The sequence below is a fragment of the Monodon monoceros genome, unplaced genomic scaffold (genome assembly GCF_005190385.1).
Source record: "Monodon monoceros isolate NGI ecotype Baffin Bay Population unplaced genomic scaffold, NGI_Narwhal_1 Super_Scaffold_11, whole genome shotgun sequence".
In the NCBI taxonomy this organism is placed as follows: domain Eukaryota; kingdom Metazoa; phylum Chordata; class Mammalia; order Artiodactyla; family Monodontidae; genus Monodon; species Monodon monoceros.
Window position 1 is genome coordinate 77379402 of NW_021703767.1, and position 25691 is coordinate 77405092.

Genomic DNA, 25691 nt, shown 5'->3' on the forward strand with positions numbered 1-25691 from the left:
CTTTTCTAAGGCTTTCACAGGTGGGATAAAAATTGGGATGCAGGGGACGGCTGAAACAGCAGCAGACTTTTTTGAGAGTTTTACTTTCTAATTAGAACATAAAAGCACATACACACACATCTTCGGAAAACTAATTTCAGCTAGTTGTGGTTATTTTTCAGTGGGTTATGGGATTTTAATTATGTACTTATACTTCATTTGATGGCCCAATAAGGCAGCTTCTCCCATTGCAAAATTTCTCACTTCTCCCCACTCTCCATTCTCACTGTTAAGTGCTGGTTCAGGTCCACATTGTCTTCCTCCCACACCAACCATTATAAGACTTACTAAGCAGTCAATATGTGGCAGCTGAGCGGCTAATCGTAAATATTTTAAATCACATAAAGGCATACAAGCGTCATCTCCACTCATCTGTTCACACATTCGCTTAATTACCCAACACTTCCTGAGCACCTACTCTTCACTCTGATACGACTCTGGTCTGGGGCCTTGTTGAGGGCTCAGTCTGTGGATGTCCCTGTACGGGTGGTTTGGAGACTCACGAAGAGGGTGAAGATAAGCATGTGCTTCAGGTTAGCACGGGCCACCGCATAAGCTCTCTGCCTCAGAAGCCAGATCCACTGAGTTTGGATGCCAAGTCTGCCCTTTACCAGCTGTGTAACTTGGGTCAAGCTACTTTGATTATCTGGGCCTCCGTTTCCTCATCTGCTGTGATCAATACCTAGCTCACTGGCTGTTTTGAGTACTAAGTGAATTCATACGGATAAAGGTCTTAGACTCTAAATGATCAGTAAGCATTAGTTAGTGTATTAATTTTATGTCTCCACATGGCTAGGCTATAGTGGCCAGTTGTTTGGTCAAACACCAGTCTAGATGTTGCTGTTAAGGTACTTTTTTAGATTGATTAACATTTAAATCACTAGACTTTGAGTCAAGCAGATTACTCTCCATAATGTGGGTGGGCCTCGTCTAATCAGTTGAAAGCCTTAAGAACAAAAACTGAAGTTTCTGAAAAAAAAAAAGAATTCTCAAGCCTGCAAGATTTTAAACTCAAGCTTGCAACATCAACTCTTACTGAGTCTCCAGCCTGCTGGCCTACCCTACAAATTTCAGACTTGGCAGCTCTCACAATTTCATGAGCCAACTCTTTAAAATAAAGGTTAGAATAAATAAAGAATTATTTAAAATAAATCTCTCCTCTATGTATATACATATAATATGTAACATATTATTATATATTATATGTATATAACTTGTCTAACATCATGTTTAATAAAGGAATCTATCTATCTATATCTCCTATTGGTTCTGTTTCTCCAGAGAACCTTGCCTAATTAAGGCAAGGTTACATTAAGGAGGTTAAAAGTAAAATAACATAATTTGACCTTGATTCTTTTTTTTTTTTTTTTTTGCGGTACGCAGGCCTCTCACTGTTGTGGCCTCTCCCGTTGCGGAGCACAGGCTCCGGACGCGCAGGCTCAGCGGCCATGGCTCACGGGCCCAGCCGCTCCACGGCACGTGGGATCCTCCTGGACCGGGGCACCAACCCGTGTCCCCTGCATCGGCAGGTGGACTCTCAACCACTGCGCCACCAGGGAAGCCCTGACCTTGATTCTTGATGGTCAAATTAGTGGGGTGTCTCTAACATCTCTGATATTTAAAAGGAAACCTTCCCCTAAACAGAACACAAGCAAAGGGATAAAGTAAGTGAACAGTCCTTCACCAGCTTGCTTCAAAGTAAATTTTTGTGATTCAAAGAGTAGATTTTATGGAAAAATTCCATCTTTTTTTCTCTCTCTTTTCTGAAGAGATAGATCTGCTAGGCTGGGAGCTGATGGGAGGGACTAAGGGGGAAATATATGTCCACATGATAACTAGACAGAGACTTAATACAAATCGTAAACTAAGGATTTTCCCACCTAACCTTCTGAAGAGGCGCGCTGATCTGCAGTCATTCGGTACCGTATCTCCAACCTCCCTCTGCTCTTGGCTCATCCCTTCTCAGAAAGGACACTACACAGGACTTGGAGGGGAAAACTGTCGAGGGCCAGGAGAAAGGGCCAAGAAATCTCATCTAAAGTCCCCCATCCCTCACATCACTGCCTTTTCGATTTCTGAATATAAAATATCTGCCTGCTAGAAACAGTTCCTATCCTGTCACCATGATTTAACTGTGACATTAAGTGGGATTCTAACATAATCGAGGCAAGAAAAAGAGTCTTTCTGAACAAATGTGAGGATCATTTGTAAATGGCAGGGTTAGTAAATTAAATATATCTGTTCTGCTTGATATAATAACCACCATTTCACGTGCTTACTATGTACTAACCACTGTTTTAAGTAATGCACACATATTAACTTGCTTAACCACCACAACATGATGGAGTAGAGCTTTACTTACTCGCTTGAAAGAGGAAAAGTCTAAGGCTCAAGTATGTTGCATAAATTTCGCAAAGTTACTCTACCAGCAAGTGATAGAACCAGGATTCAAAAGTTTGTGCTTTAAACCACTTACACCTCGTTACTTTCTCAAAAACTCCAAGGGGACTCAAAGGCCTGTTTTAAATAGTAGTTATGACAGGCAAGCACCAATCGTTTTCAGTATTGGTAACCTTCATGTTCTAATACTAGAATTCATGTTAAACTTTCACATTTGTACTCTGATTCCTCCCTCAAGCCCTAAATAATTATACAGCCAATTGTTTACTTAGAAATGTGTTCATCCATTCTGCTTTTATGACCTGAGAAAGCCTGAAAAGTCAACAGTAACACGCATTGTCACTAAGTGAAACATTTACCTCCCAGTGGCTTTCGTACGCTCATCATTCCCCATTTCTGAGAATCTGCCATGCTTCCTCTTGGGATTGTTTCTTTGTCTCTACCCTCTTCTATCATTCTTCGTCTCACCTTTACTTTCATCTCTCTTTGTATGTCTTATGCTTATTCCTCGTTCTCAGGATCATGGCTGAGCCCAAGCATCAGTCACTTACGGAGTAAACCAGCAGGCTACTTGCTGTTTTCACCCATATTTCCCTCCTCGGCAGCAACATCTCACCCTCCACATGATTCTGGATCCCCCGGGTGTATGATCTTAGTGGGCAGCAGCAGAGTTTGAGAAAGGATGGGAAAAGGCAGGAGGGCAGTCATAGTGTGGAATATCTCACTGGTGGAGAAACACATGATAAAGATACCTAATCCCTAAAAGCCAATGATCCTTAGTTGATTTGGTTGACAAGGGAACTCCTGTAGGACAGTGCTTAAACGCATGTGCTTCAGGGTCTAAGTGTGTAGTTTGGAATCCCAGCACTGCCATTTACCAGATCCAATCCTGGGAAAGTGATCTGACATCGCTGTGTCTCTGTCACCTTCACATGGCGCATTTAAACCTCTGAGCTAAACATTTGGTGATGACAGTAGGTTGCCCACTGGTATCAGCTATTATTACTTAGAGTCACAAAGCTTTAGACTTGGGTGACCTTTTAGAAGTCAATTCCTAACTTTTATTGTTAGGGAAACTGAGAAAAAGAAAGGAAGTAATTTGTCTGAGGGTACACAGCAGATTTTCCTACTCAGCGGGCCAGGATATTTGCCACACTATCAATGGTCTTTCTAGAAACTTCTTGGTCACAGTGCCCTCTCTATTGTTTACGCCTCACGTATTAAAAAACAATGTCTGTAAGTTGTTTTTCCTCTTGAGTTGATGGATTTATGCTGAGCCATTATCTCACCTATCTGCTCTGAGGGAAGGAAGGAAAACTAGACAGGATTAGGGATGCCAGAGACAGGCATGGGTCACAGTGGAGTAAACAGCACCCACCGCAGCCTCACAAGTGCGCTGTGGGCAATGAAGTAATCAGCCTCACACAGACCTGGAATAATAATAAAAAAAAAACACGGGGTCATACTGACCACAGAGTTCATCCTTCTAATTCCCTGACAACTGTAGGTTGATAAAAACAGGTCCCAAGGTAGATTAAAAGGCCTGTGCACAAGTATGTTCATTGAACTCAAATCTTGTCTTTATTAATCTAATCTGAACAACAAAGAAAAAAATTTAAAAATAGTTTTAATTCTGAACTGACTGGAACAAAAGAGACAGGACTATTTGGTTAACATGGTGGTGGTCTAGTCCTATAGCAAATTATGAGAATCTCCTCTGAGCTTAATAGTCCTGGGGAACAAATAAATCAGAAGTGATTGATACCTCTTCATCTACAACCACAGGACCCCACAGAACATCCATCTGGACATAGAAGGAACTGCTAACTGTGGGCCCAGACTCTGAAGACTCAACCTGGATGTGGTCCTGCCCTACAGAGCTGCCTGAGAGCCTTCCTGGGGTCTGAGGTGGCTTTCAGATAAGGGACATCACCCACTTGTTTTAATCTTGCTTACTCCAAATTAAATCTCTTCATCCAGCTCATGTATTACCTTATTCATTGCTAGTCCCCAAATCTCTGTGCAGACTTATCCTTTGGATTTAAACCTTCAAAAGATATCTGGGGGCTTCCCTGGTGGCACAGTGGTTGAGAGTCTGCTTGCCGATGCAGGGGACACGGGTTTGTGCCCCGGTCCGGGAGGATCCCACATGCCGCAGAGCAGCTGGGCCTGTAAGCCATGGCCGCTGAGCCTGCGCATCCGGAGCCTATGCTCCTCAACCAGAGAGGCCACAACGGTGAGAGGCCCGCGTACCGCAAAAAAAAAAAAAAAAAGATATCTGGATATAGCCAGGTGGAAGTGAGGGTGGTAGGATTTTGGGTGTTTTGGGTGTTTTGCTTTTTCGCTTTTTTATAGACTTTTTTTAAGAGCAGTTTTAGGTTCACAGCAGAATTGAGCAAAAGGTGCAGAGATTCCCATGTTCCTTCTTGCGCCACATGTGTATAGCCTCCCCCATTACCAAAATCTCCCAAGGGGTAGAGTTGTTTTCACTCCTGTCATTCACACTACTAACTTTTTTTTTTTTTTTTTTTTTTGCCGTACGCGGGCCTCTCACTGTTGTGGCCTCTCTGGTCCGGGAAGACATTTTAATTATTCCAGACCACAACACCTGAGGTACACTTCTGAGTAACTACTAAGAAGGAAGCTTTAGAGACCCATACAGGGAAACCAAAGGCTGAACTAGACTAAAACCTGAGGTGTTGGCCATAGCCAGTCACTGCAAAAACGGCGTCTGAACCTGGACTTCCTAATCCCAGTCCAGGCCTCTTTCTGCTGGGGGTGGGGACTTTTGGGATGCTGTCACCTTTGAGGAATAGCATCTGATAATTCATTAATGAAACACACTTTGGAGGAGTAGAGGCCCATTGGTCGGGTCCCTCTGAGAACGAATCACTGCTCTAAGACAAAGTGCTGTGGGGAAGAGGCTGGGGTGTGTGTGGTGTGTGTGTGTGTGTGTGTGTGTACACGTGTAGGGGTGGGACAGGGTAGGCTGCATTTTCATAAGGATGGTAATAGATCAAAGGACATATATTTTGGTTGAGCTGAGAAGTAGTTAGAAAGCAGAGTGGGCTGAGAACCAAGTACTGCATATGCTACTAACTTGCTGTGTGATCTTATGGAAATCACGTTTCTTCTCTGGATCTCAGTTTCCCAATCAATAAAATATAAAGATTGCTTACTACCCTTGCAAAAATATGATTCTAGGAGAGATCTTGAAGGGAAGAAGGGGGCAGAGGGAGGAAAGGAGGAGAAGGAGGCTGAACCGAAGGGAGGTAAGTGTGTGTGAGGGAGGGAAGAGGGGTGGAGAGAGATAGGAAATGTTTTTTAATCAGATAGTGGAAAAAAGTTGAAAATGAAACTGTGCGCCCCTTAAGGTCTCTATTTTTCATCTTTATGCATTTTTACTGTTTAGATATACGGAGTCATTTTTGGATAAACGTAGATTGAATGAATGGAAAGCCTGGGAAGGCCAACAGAGGAAAAGAGCTAGGGGAGAAAAGAAAGGAAGAGAGCTCGGGAACACTCTGCGCGCCTGCTCTTCCTCGGCCTGTACCCCCTTAGGGGGCGGGACCTTCCGGCCACGGCCGCGTGGGCGATCGCGAGCTCCCACGCTCCCTCTCGCTTCCCCGTAAGCCGCCCCGAAACCGCCAGGGGGCGCTGCGCGGCGGCCGGGCCGGCCGGGGCGGGGCTGCTTTAAATCGCGGCGCCCAGCGGCTCGGCGTCTCAGTCCCGGCCCCGAAGTAGCTGCGGATTCTCGCCTACCAACTCCAGCGCCAACCCGGACCCGGACCCAGAGCTTCTCCAGCGGCGACGCAGGGAGCAGGGCTCCCCGCAGTAACTTCCTCCGCGCAGCTCCGCCACCCCCGGGAGTCCCGGGGCGCACCTGCAAACTCCCGCTTGTGCACCGGCCGCCCCCGAGCCGGTGCGGGAGCCCGAGCGAGCCATGGCCAACGCGGGGCTGCAGCTGCTGGGCTTCATCCTGGCTTTCCTGGGCTGGATTGGCTCCATCGTCAGCACGGCGCTGCCCCAGTGGAGGATTTACTCCTACGCTGGCGACAACATCGTGACGGCCCAGGCCATCTACGAGGGCCTGTGGATGTCCTGCGTGTCGCAGAGCACCGGGCAGATCCAGTGCAAAATCTTCGACTCCTTGCTGAATCTGAACAGTGAGTGCACTCCCTACTCCCGCAGCTGTGACCCAGGGACCCAACCCCCCAGTGGCTCCGTTTTGGAGGAGTAGCTACCAAACGACCCTGTTGTGTGATTACATGTCTATCAACCTTCAGTGGATCAAGTCTTCTGATCACCTGTTCTGCCATGAGGAAGTGAGAGAGACCTGTGGCTTGGGGAAGGGGAGGCCCAGACCTAAGCTCTTGTTTTTCCTCTGACACCCTGGGTGACACTTTTCTGTAGGTGTGGTTTCATCTTACATGCCTACGACTGGGGTGGTGATGGAGCGAGTGAAGGCCAAACTAACTTGAGCTCTTAGGCCTCTCCTGGACATTCTCAGATTCTGTGAAAATTGAAGAACTGTAGAGTTGGGTCAAGAAAATGATATGCCTTGAAAAGTTTGGAGCCTGGTAGCTTCTCCAGTTTGTAAAATTAAATAGATAATCCCAAAGTTATTACATAGGATTTTTTTTTTTCCCAATCTGTCTTTACTGTGGGTTTTCATAGGAGAAATCACATTCCTACATGGAATGTCCCAACCTAATGTCTTCTACTCACTTGAGTTTGAATCTTTTGATTCTTTTGACTTTTAAGATCCAGCAAGTGTGAGGAAGCCCCTATGCATCCCCTGGTGTGACTCTTTTTTTTTTTTTTCAAATAAAGGAGCAATTTTAATTTTTTTTTTTTTTTGCTTGCTCCAGGTCTTAGTCTCTGCACGAGGTGTCTTCGTTGCGACATGCCGGCTCCTAGTTGTGGCATGAGGACTTTTAGTTGCGGCATGCATGTGGGATCTAGTTCCCTGACCAGGGATTGAACCCTGGCCCCCTGCGTTGGGACCGCAGAGTCTTACCCACTGGATGACCAGGGAAGTCCCTTGAAGAAGCCTCTTAAGATTCTCCAGAGGGTTTAGCTTTCAGGCCAAGAGTGTTCAGAAGAGGCAGATTGTATAATGTTATTTTGGAAAGTGAAGGTGGGTGGCAGGTGGAAAAAGGATGACAACAAAGAGAAGTTCTGAATAACCTCCCTTCATAATATGAAGGGAAGAATGGAGCCACTGAAGACAAATGCCACAAAGGAGACACAGCTGATGAGCTCAGCGTTCAGGAGAGTGAGGGCGGGTCTTCTCTTGAGTTTCTGCCTTCCACAAAGGAATTTCTGTGTAATGGATATTGGCTTCTTATTCTGTCGGGTTGGAAAGGATTATGTAGAGAGAAATAGTCCTAAAGATGGTGGAAAGACGACAGGAATTTTTTCCTTTCATTTTTTTTAAAAATAAAAGCTTTTGAGTGTCTTGTCAGAAACTCATTAAATTCCCACTTACTTAGGTAATAACAATTCACGGCTAGAGTATCTTCCTTGAGATATTACATTAGTTGTCCTGAACCTTGTGTCTGTCATGCACTTGGACTAAATCGAAGAAAAGCTTCCTTAGTCTTTGCCTAGACAGGCAAGCCTGCCCACAAGTCCCCTTTGTGTGCTGATGGTAAGCAGTGTTGTCATCGCTCAACTTTACTTCAGTTGTTTTGTCCACCTCCTGCGTGTGGTTTAGTCAAAAGCTATATACTTTAGAGTTGTTAAATCTGTGCCAAATCTGTTTAAACCGCTTGAGTACCTCTGGAATTCGGTGAGTCAGTGTACATACAGTAGTTTTTTTAGTGTTGTCATTTCAGCTTTTCAAAGTTACCGTATTAGGATTCTTTTATGCCAAACATAAGGAGTATATTAGGTACACACCTTTATATAATCATTGAATCTACCCATGGATGGATAAATACATGTAAGAAATTGTATCAGACATATCATGTTGAGGAATTGGCAGGTGGAGACCATTCTAAGGGCAATTCCAGAGAGGTCTCTGATTCCTCTGATCAAAATAGTTCATTTTCTACATGTTTAAATAGGTTTCCTGTTAACTGCCTTAAAGGACCAAATGAAATCAGATTGATCCATGTTGTCAATACTCAAACAGGTCATCCCTACTCATGATAATGTGTTAAAATGTTTTATTTTCATTTATTCCTAATTAATATAGCTGTTACAGTTTTTAAAGCTGTGGTAGAAGATCTAAACAATACCTTCCCTCTACCCCATACACATTTTGGAGATTTCTTCCTGATGAATTTTTTTTAACTCCAGATCAGATTTCTTTTCATTTTCGTTAAAGCCAGAGTTTATTGAAGGTGGGGCTGAGGCCTTTCTCTCAAAACTGATTCCCAGAAGGAAACTTGACTCATTTGTACCCTCTCCAACCTGCCAGTAACTAACTAGATGTCTTTGGATGGAGGCCAGAGAACCTACCTGTCTCCATTTCTCTACCTGGACAGCTGTGCTCACACCCACCTGATGTAGAGAGCTGGGGAGGTGATTCATTGGCTGGTTTTGGTATAGTTCTGTGACATCTAGAGGTGAACAGGATTATCTGTACGTATAAGCAGTGTTCCTTGTAACAAGTTGTGTTCCACAAAGTGCTTTTAGGTAAAAAGCTTAGCTAGAAGTTTCTTGAAATTGTACCTTGTTCTTTTTGCCAGTGGAGCCCATCTGGCAACTTAGGGCCGAGATTCCAGGATTTATCAAGGTTGTAGCGCTAGATATGTTAAAATCCCTTATTCCCTTTCTCTAATTAGTTTCAGCTGTAAAAAGAACGTGACAGTGTCTATAGGGATACAGTGTGCATAAGCCAATATACGAAAGGAGATACAGCCAGGCTTCTTTAGGTGGTTCTTGGAAAGCAGTTTATGAAAATGTAACTGGGGAACTTCCTGGGGAAACAAATCTTATACCGTGGATTGTGGTTTTACTATGGTTGAGACAGTTTCACTCCCATCCAAGTATGGATGTTTATTGACATTGATGACTGATAGTTGGATTATACAAAAAAGAGTGTCAGATAGAGTTGCAGTCGACTTTTCTTGATTAAACTGTACATCTTGCCTTGTTTTGATCCAATGCTCAAACTTTTGGCAAGCCAGTGCCTATTTCATGTGCTTAGTTAATTGCTTCTTCTGGCTTGACTTTAATAGCTAGAGCTGTCCAAAGACTGGGTTGCCCCAGGAGGTTGCATGGTGGGAGGTGGGAAAGCAGAGGAATAAGTAAGCGTTTTGAAGGAATGTTGTAGGGAAAAATCCAAGTCCCAGACAAATGGGAGGTTAGGCTAGACTTTCTCTAAGTCTCATCTAGCCTTGGGATTCTGTAATTTGTTTATAAGTTCCTCTAGGCTGTTCAACTTGCTTTGCATGAATCCACATGTGTGTTGGTGTGCTTTAATAAGTACTGGTTGTGGGTGAAGTTTCCCAGCACTCTCACCATGATGTTAGGCTCAATCAAAGAACAAAATCACTGACTTGGACAGTCTTTGAAGCACAGGCAGAGAGGAGGGCACCCGCTTACACTTCCCTAGACTGCATTATGCCTGCTGAACCAAGGGTGTTTAAGGGGCCATTTGTGTTCAGATCCGTTTCAAGAATTAGTTCTGACTTTTGGAATGATGAAAGTCAAAACCCAAAGCCAGGCTTGAGTACTCAATTCTTACCCTGGTCTTGCACTAACTAGCCATGTTTATAGTGGTGATCCACTCAATTTCTCTGGGCTGTAGTTTCCCCGCTTATGAAATAGGGCAGAGTAGGAGGAATGGGGAGCTGAATCCATGACTCATTCACCCATTCGACAAGCATGAGCCAGGCCCTATCCGTGTTCCTAGAAATGCAGCTAAGAAGATTGGTAAGATGCAAATGTTGATTCCTTCCAGTGCCAACATTCTTTGTTAATAACTGCAGTGATGGAGCAGAAACAGCCAAGGGGCATGGTTTAGGTTTCCTTGATTGGAGTGATGAGTAAGAGGCACAGAGGTAACATGGAAGCGTACATTTAATCATGAGGCAATTTCTCTAAGAAACAAACAAGGTAGCAAAACTGCTTGGCACATCCTGAAAAAGTGGTGAGCCCTGTCTCTTCCCAGACCACAGTTATTGACTGTGCTGGAGTCTAAGGTCGCATCCAACGGCCACCAGTTCATGGTCAATCAAATGGAAATGCTAACAATGAGGACTCTTGAGAAACTTTGAACTTGAGCAAAAGTGAGCAATTTAATAAGGGAAGAAGTCATGGGAGTATAGTTCTGTGACACTCTGTGATGAGTTCCTTTAATTGCAGAGGAGAGAAGAGGATTTTTGTTCTAGTCAGCCAGTGGTCAGTTTATTTATTTGCCTAATACTTATTAAGGAACTACTGATGCAAAGAGAGACTGTGTGAGGATAGAGACATAATTAAAATCTACTTTGTTTATGATATATAATCATAGGGTAATAATATAGTAATATGGCTAGTAAACAGCATGAACAACGTCACATAGTTAAAGGAGATTCTGCTGCTTGTATAGTAAAACTTTAGAAAAGCTTTAGAAAAAAACATTCCACTGACTTGTCTATGCTTGTCTTTCTACGCTTATGTTGATTAACTTCACTGTAGTAGATCAGTAACTTCTAACTCATTTCTTGTCTCATAAGTAGAGATCTTTGTAAGTATGTTTTCAAATTATACTTTCAGGTTGCAAGTGGTAAGAACTCCTTAAGGAGTCTTTAATCTCAAGATTATCAGTCTAGCTAAGTATAATATAATTAAAAGACTGTCTTCTCCGTGTACTGCTGATAATGATGAGGATAAATAGTGTAACTTGTTGAATGTTTGCTCCAAAGACAACTTCTTTAGCCGCTGATAATAATATTGTAGAGGTATCTGCAAATTTAGTGGGCCAGAAAGGAACATATTTGCTTCTAGATCTGAGCCGATCAGGTCAACTCAGAGATAATAGTTCAAGACTGTATCTCTCTAGTCTAAAATATTTTGCAGCTTTCAAATATTTCTCAACTTCTCTGCCCTACTGATCATTGTTCCACCAGAAGAAAACTTCATCTTGGAAGCTAATTAGATGCATAATTTAGAAAATTTTTTTTAAATTATATTGGGTTAAACAAAAAGTATGAATTTTTTCGCCCTAGATGAGTTTCTAGCTTTTAATGATCTAAACTAGATCTGGCTTTATGTAGCAAGATTTTAGTATTCTGAGGCTTTCTAGGAAGGCGTTTCTCAGTATTATTTCAAAGATGAAGCTTAACACAAAAGAGTATTTTTACCTATCACAGTAGAATTTTTAAAGGATAAAGACATGTTCAAATTTAAATTCACTGAACACAGATTGAGTAATCCATGAAGCTTGCCAGGTACTGTTCTTAGTGCTTTGGATGGAAATATGAACAAATATTTGGCCAAGCCATCAAGGAGCTCACAATTACGTATTTTAGATCTCTGACTTAAAAGACTTCCATAAGACGTTAATTTGAAGGATTCATATGGTTCCAGCTTAAAACTGTGCAGTTTAGATTCTATCTGCCATAAAACCCTCATAACTTGTAATACAACACTTGCTTACTTTGATCTGTACTTCACCATTACATATGCCCAACTAGTGAGTTTTCATGCTGTTATGATTCTCAGCCTTTTTTTTGTATTTTTTACGTTTCCCCCTCCCATATCACTATAGTTAAGAATTCATCCAGACGTCTCCAGTGATGCAAGATGAGATTTTGTGACATTTCCTAAGTCAGTGGATACCAGGACGTAAATGAAAAAAAAAAAAATTGCTTCACAAAATAACACTATTGCTTTGTCAGATTTTTCAAAACAAAACATGATCCCCTTACTCTATATGGTTTACATGATTCCTGAGTATAGGTTTTTCCCCCCGGGTTTTTTCCCCCATTTTCTCCATAATTTTTTGTGCGTTATGAAAATGATACACTGTCCTATAAAGAAATAAAACATACTAGGGTTTGTAGTGGAACGAGTAAAATGGGGCATGAATTAAATGTGCTTTCTTTGAGAACTGAAAGGGGAACAAACTTAGAGATGAAGACAGTGAAAATGAGATAATTCCAGACGAGTGCAGGTGGAGCCTTGGAGTGGTTGATCCATGTACGCTCCCTGCCTGGGTGGTTTTATACAAGCCTGACTCAGGAGATTGAGACCCAGCAGACTCCTCGTGAAGAGTAAACCTTGTGATCCAAGTGCTTAGACCTGCTGGGCTGGTGGCCTGCTGTTTTCACATGAAGCACAGATCAGGATGATTATAGAAGCTGGGTCTGGTTTGGGGCCCTATAACTCGAACAAAGAGAAAGCAACCACAGTGGTGAATAAAGGGTTGGAAAACTGAGCTTAATGGACAAACAAAGCAAAAGGTGGTGAGAGATGTAAGGGGCTATACATACTTGAAGGGCTATCATATGAAGACAGAGAGTAAAAATCTTGTCACCTCTTCTTTAAGACCCTCCAGTGACTTCTGATCACACTTAGAACAAACTCCAAACCCCTTCCCCTAGCTTGCAAAGTCTTACATGATAAATGCCTTCTGCCTACCTTGCTAACCCACCTCATTTTACTTTTACATCCTACCATCCTCCAGTAGTGACTAGCTTTGCCAGTTTGTCCAGGGTTGAAGACCTTCTCAGGAGTCCGGACTTGTAGCTTTAAAACTGAGAGAGTCCTCGGCAAACGGACAGGTGGTCCCCCTGTCCTCCACGTGGATCATTGTGACTTTCAGTATCTCCTCTTCCAGTGTTCCTTTGCTTGAAATGCTTTCCTTCTAAGTGGAACTTAGGACCAAATCTGAAATCTGTGTTATGTATAAGAGCTTAGTTATTTTTTATTTTCCTTCTAAGTAATGACTGTCTTTGCAAAAACTGTTGGTAAACCAAAAGGAAGGACACACCATAACTGTGGAGTCCTTAGTATTTTCCTCTTCATGCCACAGTATGGTTTGTGATTCCAAGGAAGAAGTGTCACAAACCCATGGTCCGTGAAACCTGTGTTTTGATTCAGGAGTTCTTGTACCACCCTGGAAGTGGTAAGTGTGTGGGTAGGGTGCACACTTGCGCACACACATTTATGGGGAAGTAGATCTATGAGGGGAGCGTGGAAGTGCCTATGATTTGATTTTAATTGAATCAAGTAAAAATTTATCTTGACTTCCAAAATATCTCTCAAATGCAGTTAAAAAAATGCCTTTGATACTTTCAGAAAGTGGTTACTATGATTTTATCATAGATTGCCTGGTTATGGCAAGGATGGAAAAATTAACAATTTAAAATTGATGTTTTAGAAATCTTTAGTCTTTATGATTTGTAGCCTAGGTTCACCACCCTGAAAATACTGACCCTGAGCCTAGGTCTAAATAGAGAGTGAGATATAAAACCTTCCCATGATGTCAGCCACTTTTTTTTTTTTTTTTTTTTTGCGGTATGCGGGCCTCTCACTGCTGTGGCCTCTCCCGTTGCAGAGCACAGGCTCCGGACGCGCAGGCTCAGCGGCCATGGCTCACGGGCCCAGCCGCTCCGTGGCATGTGGGATCTTCCTGGACCGGGGCACTGCGCCACCAGGGAAGCCTTTTGAAGACCATCAAGAAGTCAATTGTTCCAACTTCTCCTTAGAGATAACTGTCATTCACACTTTACATAATAAAAAGATGGTCCCAAAGAATAATGAGTAGCTCACCCAAGATAGCATGCTTAGTTACAATGTAAATATTTATATATGCAAAAAAACTTGTCACCTGTTAACACTGTTAAAGAGATAATGATCTTTATTTGAAGGAGGAAATAAAGATAGAATTAATCAAACTCATCTAACCAGCATAGTTTCAGCTTTTTTTCTTTGAAAGTCTGTGTGTCTTTACGCCACAGTGATGGTATCACCTTTTTACTCTTTAAGATACTTACTGGCATAATCTCAAACTTGGCCCTATCGATTTGATTGTGACTTAGTATGCCAATGACAATAACAGGAAATTAGAAAATTAGTGGAATCCTGAGAAATACTACATTGAATTATCTGCTATTTTACAATATAGCAGTTTAAATAGTTTTAAAAACTGGTGATATCTCCGAATATAAACCTACTATGTTCCAGAATAACATCTCAAAGCCTATTATGTTTTGTTCTAAGAAAATGGTGTTCATATCTCCCACCCCACCCGCATCACTGGAGATACAAGTGTTGCTTATCCAGCCATGATAGTCTATGAGAAATTCACTAGTTGTCTTCCAGGTTCACCCACCCAGATTTTCTGCAGCTTGATGAGTGGAGTATAAAGCTATTGACTATTACCAAGATATATTGTAAACCATTTTAATTATAAATGTTTTAACATTAAGGATAACACATATGATTGTTATTTCAGAATTAAAAACTCCATTAGTAAGGATTAAAAATGTATTAGTTCAGCTAAACCTATTCAACCAAATCACTAATTATTTTTTCAGAGGATTTTGAGCCTAATGTTGAAAAAGTAAACTGTTAGAGCTGGAGGAATTCTTATTCATCATTCAGCCAGGTATTTGTTTTTCTGGAGAAGAAACTATGTTGGTTACCTGCAGAAACATCCCTAGAAGCAGAGTCTCCTGACTCCTGGTTAGATTTTCTCTCTTCCATACAACATTGAAATATACTTGGTCTTCTACCACTCTTCTCTTGTTGGTCTAGGTGTGATTTTTACATGTTCTAAAATGTTTTCTGTCAGGCACTCTGCAAGCAACCCGTGCCTTGATGGTGATTGGCATCCTGCTGGGACTAGTAGCCATCTTTGTGGCCACTGTCGGCATGAAGTGTATGAAGTGCCTGGAAGACAACGAGGCACAGAAGATGCGGATGGCTGTCATTGGGGGCGTGATCTTTCTTATTTCAGGTAAGAGAGGCCCTGTCCCCCTTAGACCTTATTAAACTCTCTCTGACATGGGTTAAGGTATAGTTTTTGCTTTCCTGAGATTATGGTGGATTTGTTGCACTTGAATCGATTGAATTCACTTCCTTTAAAATCTGAAGACATAGGAACCTTAAGTCCATTTGAGTTTCACATTCTCAAACAGGAACCAAATGAAAATCTGTATTCACAGTGGACAGGTCTATTCCTTGAGGTTTCAGGTGCCAACTGGTTGGTAGAACCATTCTCCCCAGGTGAAGAGAGATTTTTCTATCTAGCAAACACTGAGGAACAATTCTATGTAATTCAGAAAATTTCTGTAGTGTCTCTTCCGATGCTATGTGGGAAAGATGGGGAATGGTGAGAGAGAACATAAAGAATGTGTCAATCATACAGGTGTGTGAGGAATGAATGAGACTGGGATTATTGGAGGAAAATGAGGACATCATTCCACGTGGGCAGATCTGGCTCCAGAATAAACAGGTGGTACCCGTAGATCAGTGAAGAGAAAGGTCAGTTGGAATGGAGGCGAAATGTTGGAATGGTAGGGAATAAGAGTAAATGAGTTAAGAAAGAAAACAATAGAGAAAGGCCTTGGAAAAAAACCTTGACAAAAGAGTGAGATTACATTTTCCATAGAAAATGAATGTGTATGTATTGCTTTATTCAAGTGTTGATATGTGACCTTTGAGAAAATGAAAGCCAGAAGAAGACATGGACAGGTCACTTGTAAAGCCTTATAATAAGGTTTATATTAAATAAGATTGTGTTTATATATAAAACAATAGACTATTATATATACTAGTTGTCTATTGTTTTGAAATGGACTAGTATATATAGTATATATATATATATATATATATATATAGTAGTAGTATGTAGTAGTCTATTGTTTTTGAAAACAACACCAGTGATATAATCTACCACTAGGAAACACTAGAATTCGACTTTTTTCTCATTTTCTCTTTAACAAAAGTATGTGGATTTCATCAATAATGAAGGAAGAGTGCCTGTGGCTTTGCTAAAGGTTTGGTTAAAGTTTATTCAAATTAATCCTAGATAGCATTTTATTCCCAACAGTTTGATTTTACATCAAAGGCTGTGAATGCACTTACTGTGTAGGACCCTTCCTCCGCTTGCCTTCTTGTAACTCCGGTACATCACTTCCCCAGTCTCAGGGACTTCCTAGGGAGTGAGGCTTGCAAGTTCTACAGCACTTGCATGGTCTGCTTGAGCAGCCAAAGCAATGGTGTTTTCTCTCAAGTATTAGAAGCAATTAGGTTGGACCACTTTTTTTGTAGGAGGAAGGGAGCAGAGGGGGTAGCATAGAAATATTTAATCTGTCTAAATTGATGAATTTTTAGAATGGCTATAAAAAGAAGTTATTTAATTTCTTTGGATAAGAAAAATCAAGGTGTTGTATACTTCTTATGAATGGTAGAGTGGGTTATTTTGACTAAGTAGTTTCTCTGGCCTTACTGAAATGTGAAAGGCATGAGAAATTGAGTGTTCAGCACATATTGATCTGATGTGGCACTTCAGCGAATCTCATGGCAAGACCTGGCACATCTGGCCAGTGAGGCTGTAGGAGTTCAGGTGATCTAGTGCACTGTGAGACAGGTCCTACTCGTTCCTGCTATCTAGCTATTTACTTTCATTTTGATTCTTCAGAAATGTGAATTTTAGGGCTTCCCTGGTGGCACAGTGGTTGAGAGTCCGCCTGCCGATGCAGGGGACACAGATTCGAGCCCCAGTCCGGGAAGATCCCACATGCTGCAGAGCAGCTGGGCCCGTGAGCCATGGCCGCTGAGCCTGCGCGTCCGGAGCCTGTGCTCCGCAACGGGAGAGGCCACGACAGTGAGAGGCCCGTGTACCGCAAAAAAAAAAAAAAAAAAAAAGAAATGTGAATTTTGAGTTTTGGTCAAGAAGAATGTAGAAGGGTTTTCATCTTCCCTTTTGTATTGTAAGTGACTAGCTTTACTAATAAGGACTTTGGTTTTACCAAAAGTAGTCTAACACAGTGATGTATAACAATATATTTGAAAGAGATCTTAAATGACATGAACCTGCTGAATATTTCCAACAGAATGTTGTTTGTGCCGGTGACCTTCAACTCTAAGTGAATAAAATGACATGAATGTTATAAACTATGCCTAACTCCCACCTAATATTTTCATCTGTCTTAAGAGAATACTTAGAATAAATCATGTCTGAACCTCTAATCTCCCTAAATTAAAGTCGTCTGAATTAAAATGGATTAAATTAAAAATGTCAGCACTATTGATGAGATTTAATTCTTGTAAAATACTTATAAATTTAATGAGCCGTATATTTATGCTCAGTGTTCCATAGTGATTAACAGTCTTTTGTTTTGAATTTCTGTAGGTCTGGCTATTTTAGTTGCCACAGCATGGTATGGCAATAGAATTGTTCAAGAATTCTATGACCCCATGACCCCGGTCAATGCCAGGTAATGCTGTTCACTCCTAAATTAGTTTGTTCTCTGAGAAAATACCCTTTTAATGTTCTGCAAAGTCCAGCTTGTGCCGTAGCTTCCCAGATTTGCTATCCAGAATTTTATGGAACTTCTGTCAAACTTGAAAATAATTTGAATGGCCTGTGCCTCATGTCTGATCATTGCTTTAACAGCAATGATTGCTTTAACAGCTATAATCATTGCTTTAACAGCCTGTATTGATAACAAAATGAACTTCAAAGTAGAAAAGTTCTAAGCTGTATACTTTCCAAGTGTATGCTGGACTTTTTTTCATATTTAAAAAATGTTTTTAAGATTAATAAAGATACCAACATATTTGAAATTTTATTTTTGAAGTGTATTCTGAAACTTTTAACACTTGTGATTATTTGTAACTAAACACATGACTGATTGCAAAAATAGTACTGTTGTAGAGGTTAACAAATAATATGTCATTTCTAATGGTTTAATCCTGTTTATGAAAAAACAATTTATTTATGAAAAAGAAAAGTTAGCACTTTGAAATACTGTGTTCCATCACAACCATAAAAATAACTTTAGAAAGGTCATCCTTCTTAATATTACAAGTTGTGGAAGTTAAAGGGCTGACTCTTGGCTCTCACGTAATGACACCCTTTGATCAGAGACACGGCTCTTTGTCTCACTGTGTTCACATCTTTAAACCCGAATAACTATATTCTGAGTCAGAATGTTAAGATGTAATTATTGTTTGTTGAGTGCTAAGACGAATGGATGAAAAATCCCAGTGGTGGAGAGATAAGGTATGCTTCTTTGTATAAAATCACCCACATAGAGGAGAACACATACTGCAGTGATTGTGTTGGGACCCATCCCATAAGATCTACACTGTAAGCACAGAATCTGCTGGAGGTCAGTAGGCTAAAATTTTACCAGTAATGGATATGAAAGCACTTTATAAATTGCTAGGCACTGTACGCTTATTTACATTGTCCCACGTGATTCTGAAAGCAGTCCAGTGAGGCAGATGGAATCATCCTGCTTTAAGAGAAGCAGCAGCTGAGGTTGAGAAGAGGAGTTACTGGCCCACAGTTTAGCAGTTGAGAGTTTGCATCAGAATTCAAACTCAGGCCTTATAACTCTAGATCCAGCCCTTCTCTCTCCTTATTGTCCACCATCAGTCACAGATCTTCTCCCCAGAAGTATGGCTTCATACATCCACCTGGATCAACTTAACCTAGAATGATCTATGAGCTGATTAGAAGTCTTTTTTGCAAAACCATAAATTTCAGATTTCAGTGTTTATCAGTGACTGACTATTGAAAACTCTGTCTCCAACACCCTCTAGCAGTTTCTTTGTAGAATTTGGTTGCTACTTGGTGATAGCATGACTTGTTAAGTTTTAGCCTAGGAACCATTGTCCAAACCTGACTTCCAAGGTATATATAAACATGCTTTACAAGTCTCCTACACATGAAAAAGTCTTTGGAACTATTTGTATAATTAACCTGGTGTTGCATGCCACATTGCCTGATCTACTATTGCAAATTGTCAACAGCTGCAATGTGAACATTCTCGTGTGTGTGTCCACAAACCTTAAAGTACTTCGCAGAACTTAAAGGGATCATGGGGGATTTTTTTTCAGCAGAAAAAATATAATGAGTGTGATATTGATTTCATTCTTTAATTATATTAGAGAAGTTTCCAGTGATTCACTGATTAAGCAAATACATTGTCTCTTCTTTTCAGGTATGAATTTGGTCAGGCTCTCTTCACTGGCTGGGCTGCTGCTTCCCTCTGCCTTCTGGGAGGTGCCCTACTTTGCTGCTCCTGTCCCCAGAAAACAACATCGTACCCAACACCAAGGCCCTATCCAAAACCTGCACCTTCCAGTGGGAAAGACTACGTGTGACACAGAAGCAAAAGGAGACAACCCTGTTGGAACAATCAGAAAATGAACATTGAAATACTGTATTGGCGTTAAGGTCTTAGATTTTGACTATTGTAGTCTGAACTGTGGTATTACCAAAAGAACATATTTTGTTAAATACCCATTGCTAAAAATGACATAGTCTTATTTTATCTCCTTTCCTCAATATAAGAGGGAAGCCTTTTCTATTTGTATTACTGCTTCCCACTGAGTCATCATCTCAAATGTGGGGAGAGGGCATTCCTTAAGTATATATAGATATGTACATGTACATGTTTTTCTATTAAAAAGTTAGGTAGTAAAACCTCATTATGTTGGTACCAGCATTCTTAAAATATATCTAAAAAAAGAAAAATATATTTATATTGATTAAATAAGTAGTTTATTTGGTATTCTTCTCTTCTTTCTTTATGTATACATATATAATAGGTCAAATATCATTTACCCTCCTTCATCAGCTTTTAATGTCTTTCACAGAAGACCTGACCTACTTTACCAAGTATGAATTATTTCAGTTCTTCACATGTGCCCTTTTCATATGTTTGTATCATATTTTTTTTTTACTATGATCTTATAGTGCTTGCTCTGTCACCATTCAGTCATTCTTCATGACTTTGTTTTTTGTGAGATTGGGCTTAACTCTCGATTCTGATAACACATTTATATGCCTACAGTTTAATTCCTAAAGTCAGTAAGAATCTCTTACAGACCAGAGTTTTGGGAGCAGATCTTTCTGTGTGACCAGATGGTATATTCCTGTTGACCTTCCCATATGCTCCCTGTACTCTGACCTGTAACACACTTGTTTGCTTTGAAAATATTTGTCCCATTGAGGAGCTGTGTGCTGCTTTCCCAAGTGTTGTGACACAATTCTATTGATTGAATTTTTTGACCTACTTATTCACAGTTGTATATCCTCCCAAACTACCTTTTTCTTGTCCCCTTCCTCAAACTGTATTGTTTTCTCGTATAGTTTACCTCGTCCCAGAGAGGGATGACCTTTTTGTCTGAATGAAGTGCTAGACTTTCTGTAGTGACAGCCTGATGACAAATATTCTCTCTGTAGCTGTAAGCAGGTCACTTAATCTTTCTCCTCTTTTCCCATCTGTTAAATTGAGATAATGATACTTAACCAGCTGCTAGAGTGGTATAAGTATTAATTAGTTGATATTATGCTCATTCTTTGAACATGAAATATGCCTAAGTAGTGTCTCTGTTTGCTAAATTGTCTGTTAAGAAGTCATTGAACCAAACCTACACGCAGGCATCCCATCGTTCGGCACCTTCCTTTCTCCACACACCCGTTTCCTTCCTTTCAGCGGTGGCCACCATGCTGTTGGTGCTCTGTTCCGTTTTAACAATTGCCCTTAGTTTTCCAGTCTGTGGAAAATGCTCCTTCACTCGAGCAAGATGATGTAATGGGAAGGGTGTTGACTTCGGTGTCTGGAGACCTGATGTGAGTCTTGGTGCTCTCAATTACAGTGTGAGTTTGGGCAGGGCACTTGGTTGCCCTAGATTTACTGCTTCACTTATAAAAAGAGGATTGTACTTCCTGACCTGCCTACCTCTCAGGGCTGTTGTGGGGATCCAGTGAGATGGGATACATGTAAGTGTGATTTTGTGAGGTAAAAAGTATTATACTAGGGGAAAGAATTAAGGAATTTAAATGCATAGGTTTTGGATTACTTTTCAAATGACTGAAAAGAGACAAATTGTAAGCAATAGGTTTCTTGCTTTAACCAACCTCTCGAGTGATGAGACACTAAAGTGAATTTCAGATTACTAAGTGAAAAGGATTCTGGGGCAGTCTTAGTTTTCTTCAGTCACTATGGCCTGATACTTTTTGTGGCTAAGCTTTTCTCCTTTCAGGAATGTGGACTTGACCTAGGACAAGTCTGCAGATGTAATGGGTGAAACAGAAGTGTACACGTTGGCAAACCAAAGAATGGAAGATTTTTTTACTTTTAGTAACTTGCAAGGGTATACAAGGTGGATATCTGTTATGCGATGTTATCAGAGGTATTGTTATTAGCTGGCAGCTAACACTGCTAGGATAGGTAGTTTGGGAATGTAACTCATAGTGAAACCATATAGGGGAAATTATCCGAAGGACTGCATCCTATGATTTGAACCTAGTAAATTTTAGTGTGTCTTCCAAACCTGAAAGTCTGTGCTCCTAGAATGTATAATTCAAAGAACTTCTGCTACCTACATAGATCCTAATGATGGGCAAGTATAAATACATGTGGTTACTAGTTGCTAAACTCTGAAATCTATAGTCCAAAATGGCCAGCAGGATGGTTACACCAAAATTTATCCAATTTTGATATTTTTGTACTCTGCTACCATACCTGGAAACAGACAAATAGGTATTTTAGGGGTTTGTAATGGGAATTTGTATAAAGTGTTACTCTTTTTCAATAAACTGTGGGTTTTTTAATATAAAATAAATCCTTGGTTTTTTGTTTTTTTAATCATTTATTTCAAGATTGCCACGCTTGGAAGAAGAGATGGTTTGGGACAGGATCTGACTCACCATGTGTTACTAGAAAAGAGCTACGGTGCCTCTGCACCACCACCTGTCAACTTTTTGAGTGGCTCCACCCACTGGAATGCCCTATTTCTCTCCAACTATGCTTTTCCTCGTCAAGGGTGGTGATACAAGAGAATGTCAGGAGATGTTACTTCATTTTCCCCATCCATAGAAAGGGGACATTGTACAATAAATGACTAAGGGATAAAATCACCAACTGTAAATCATCGTGAAAGCTTAAGGCAGTTGTGTTTCTCACAAGTTGGAAGAGAGAAGGACAGCCAGAAATCCATTATTGTTTTTGTAATGACTATTACCAAAACTACTTCTTAGGAAAGCAAGTGATGAAACTCATTCATCTGTTATCTGAAAATATCAATAATTGATAAAGCCTTAGTTGTAACCTCTCTGTAAGCAATTTATGTATTAAAGAGACAGGCTTGTAAACAAAGGATTGCAGCTCTATGTGGAGCTCTATGTGGACATTAGACTTAAGGGTGAGAGACTAAGATTATTCTCAGTCCCTTTAAATTAAGCAGATGCATCAGAATCCCCACTCTTTCTACAGAATTTAAATTTCTGAGGAGGGGTCCAGGCCCATGAAGTTTGAGAGGTAATACAATTCCTAAGTGCTCCTGACAAGTACTCTTAAGAGAAAACCTGGATTGTCAGTCATACGAAGTACACACCCGCTCTGTGTGAGCTCCTCGTTATGGATGCCATTGTCCTGCAAACCATGTTGTTTCTCCTACTCATCAATTCGTACTTTCTATGTGGATCCGTGCCCAGGTCCAGGGAAAACTCCATACCATTCCCACATTCCAACCTTTTAAAGCCTGTTGTTAATCCTAGTCAAATCTGGTAATGGTTTTTTTCCCTTCCTTTTGAGTGTGGCTCAGGTATAAGATTTCTGCAGTCTCCTCCTACCCCACCCGAGATATACCCCAGGTACCCCCAACCTGCCTTAAAATCTCTGTAACTAGCTGCTACCATGGAAACTGGCGGAAGTCACTGCAGGTTCCAGGATTATGTGGGGACAGACTGTTGAGTTTAAAAGCACAGTGAGAAACGTTCTCAATGCAGAACTCGTGGAATTTTTAATACCCATCTTCCATTGACAGGTTTTTCCCACATGGCCAATATCAGCAATTAGACAAGAGATATGACTTTGTTCAATTAATATTTACTGATCACCTACCATGGGGCAGTGCCATTAAATGTTGACAAGGATAAAGGATATAGAAAATAAATAAGACCCTCTCCTGGGCCCCAGGAGGGTGAAGAGTGTTAAGTGGGAAGAAAAATGAATTTGAAATCTAGCACTGGGCTCTGCCAATGATCAGCATTGTGAGCTATGGAGATCTCCATCCACTATTTTCCCATTTGTAAAAGGAAGAGCTTGGCCCCATGCAGTGGTTCTTATCCATAACAACATGGAAGCATTTGAACATTGGAGGTTTTTGAAACTTCCCAACTCCAAGGATTTAAACCCAGGTTACGGAAATCAGAATCTCTGAGAGGAGGGTATCGGTATCAGGTGTGAGTTTCCCAGGGGATTCCACTTCACGTTCTGAATTGCACATCACTGGGCTATGTCATCTCTCAGGACCAAGCTTGCTCAAAAAATTTTCTATATAAACCACTTCCAGGTACTTCATACATGAAATGTTGTTTATTTACCCTTTAACATTATGGTTCTATTTTCTGGTTTTAGGGATTTTTTTGTTTGTTTGTTTTGGTGAGAGGAGGGAAGGAGTTAAACGGAGATGGTCTTCAGAAGCTGTTGTCATATTTCTTTGGTAAATAACCTTCTTTCTTGTCATTTACTATTATTTTTTAAGTCACCACCAATAGTCATTAATACAAAGCAAATTCTCATTTAAAGAACAGCCTTCTGTTTAACAAATAATATTAGCTCAAAAGTGTTTATCGTATTATAATCACTGAGTTATTTTCCTTTGTTATATGAAAATTTCAGGGAAGTCCTTAGTCAAAGTATAATCTTGCTACATTTATTTTTAATTGAATAACATTTCTGTGATTTGATTTTATTTATGTAATAATTTCCATGATTTATTGCTTTTATTCTCTGTTCCCCCCAAAAGAAAAAGTAAACACACACACACACACACACACACACACACCACACACACACACACACACACTCTAACCAGTTGGGGAAAGATAAAGTTTGAAAACTGGACAAGTATTTCTTAACTGAGATGACCTGGACCAGAGCACTTTCTTCTCCCAACGGGGCTTTTTTCCTTTTAATCATTTTTGTCCATTAAGTTTCCTGTTTCCTTTAACGTTGTGCTTTCCCCAGGTGTCTATTGCTGCTGCCTAACTATAAAAAGTCCAACAGCCTATAAGAGACCTGAAATAAGCAGACATCTGAAACAAGGGTCAGGGTTAGCAGGTTAGAATATTTCCTTGGAGATGGGAGTGGAATACATGAAAGAAAAATGACCTCTAATACAGCAAGGAAAAAGGAATTTATTTTTGAAAATTATTTTTTACCACAATATTTATTTTCCCCAATAATAAAATTAAAATGTATTAATAATAAAGTAGAAAAATATAGAAAAGTATAAATAATTATTTTAAAGATTATAATAGCCACATTATTCAAAAGCAAAACTATTAATAATTTGATGTGATCTTCTCTAGCCGCCTTTTCTTTCCCAAAGATAAGCTTTGGAGTTTGTTGGTGGGTTTTTGTGTTTTTGTTTTTGTTTCTGTTTTTTTGCCGTATGCGGGCCTCTCACTGTTGTGGCCTCTCCCGTTGCGGAGCACAGGCTCCGGATGCGCAGGCTCAGCGGCCATGGCCCAGCCACTCCCCAGCATGTGGGATCTACCTGGACCGGGGCACGAACCCGTGTCCCCTCCATCAGCAGGCGGACTCTCAACCACTGTGCCACCAGGGAAGCCCTGTTGTTAGTTTTTACTTTTTTTTCATAGTATCACATAGTAAAAATAATTTTGATTTCTTTTTTGTTTTCCATTCAAGTATATAGTAATATACTGTTACAATGCAGAGTTCATAAATATTCATTCAGTAATATTTTTAAGAAGCTAATATTCACCAAGTATTTTCTGCCACAAAGGAAATGGTGGCCCTGGATTTGTGCAACGTAGCCACCATGAATAAAACAGACAAAAAACCCTTCGCTCCTAGAACTTACATTCTATATGGGAATATAGACAGTAAAATAAACATGCTAAATATATAGTATATTAGATCGTGATAAACCATATAGATAAAAACTAAAGTAGGCAAGACTGGGAAGGTTGGAAGAGGGTAACAATTTAAAATAATAAGGTCATGGAAGTCCTCAATGAAAAGGTGATGTTTAAGAAACAATATCAAGGAGAATAAGAAGCAAATCAATTATCTAGGGGAAAGAACATTCCAAAA

The 25691-nt window shown here is 40.5% G+C and overlaps 1 protein-coding gene across 1 annotated transcript; it reads left to right on the forward strand.

The window, feature by feature from the left end:
- Positions 1 to 6151: 6151 nt before the first annotated feature.
- On the forward strand, positions 6152 to 20113 carry CLDN1 (claudin 1). Its single transcript, XM_029214966.1, has 4 exons — positions 6152 to 6605; positions 15176 to 15340; positions 17741 to 17825; positions 19560 to 20113. Exons 1-4 carry the CDS (start codon positions 6383 to 6385, stop codon positions 19720 to 19722), a joined length of 636 nt encoding a protein of 211 aa, XP_029070799.1. The 5' UTR covers positions 6152 to 6382; the 3' UTR covers positions 19723 to 20113.
- The last annotated feature ends 5578 nt before the right edge of the window (positions 20114 to 25691 follow it).

Bases quoted from the DNA above. Each gene is read 5' to 3' on its own strand.
- CLDN1 (XM_029214966.1), top strand. From the start codon at position 6,383: ATGGCCAACGCGGGGCTGCAGCTGCTGGGCTTCATCCTGGCTTTCCTG. The intron at 15,341-17,740 runs GTAAGAGAGGCC...GAATTTCTGTAG, and splicing joins CGTGATCTTTCTTATTTCAG to GTCTGGCTATTTTAGTTGCC. The intron at 17,826-19,559 runs GTAATGCTGTTC...TCTTCTTTTCAG, and splicing joins ATGACCCCGGTCAATGCCAG to GTATGAATTTGGTCAGGCTC.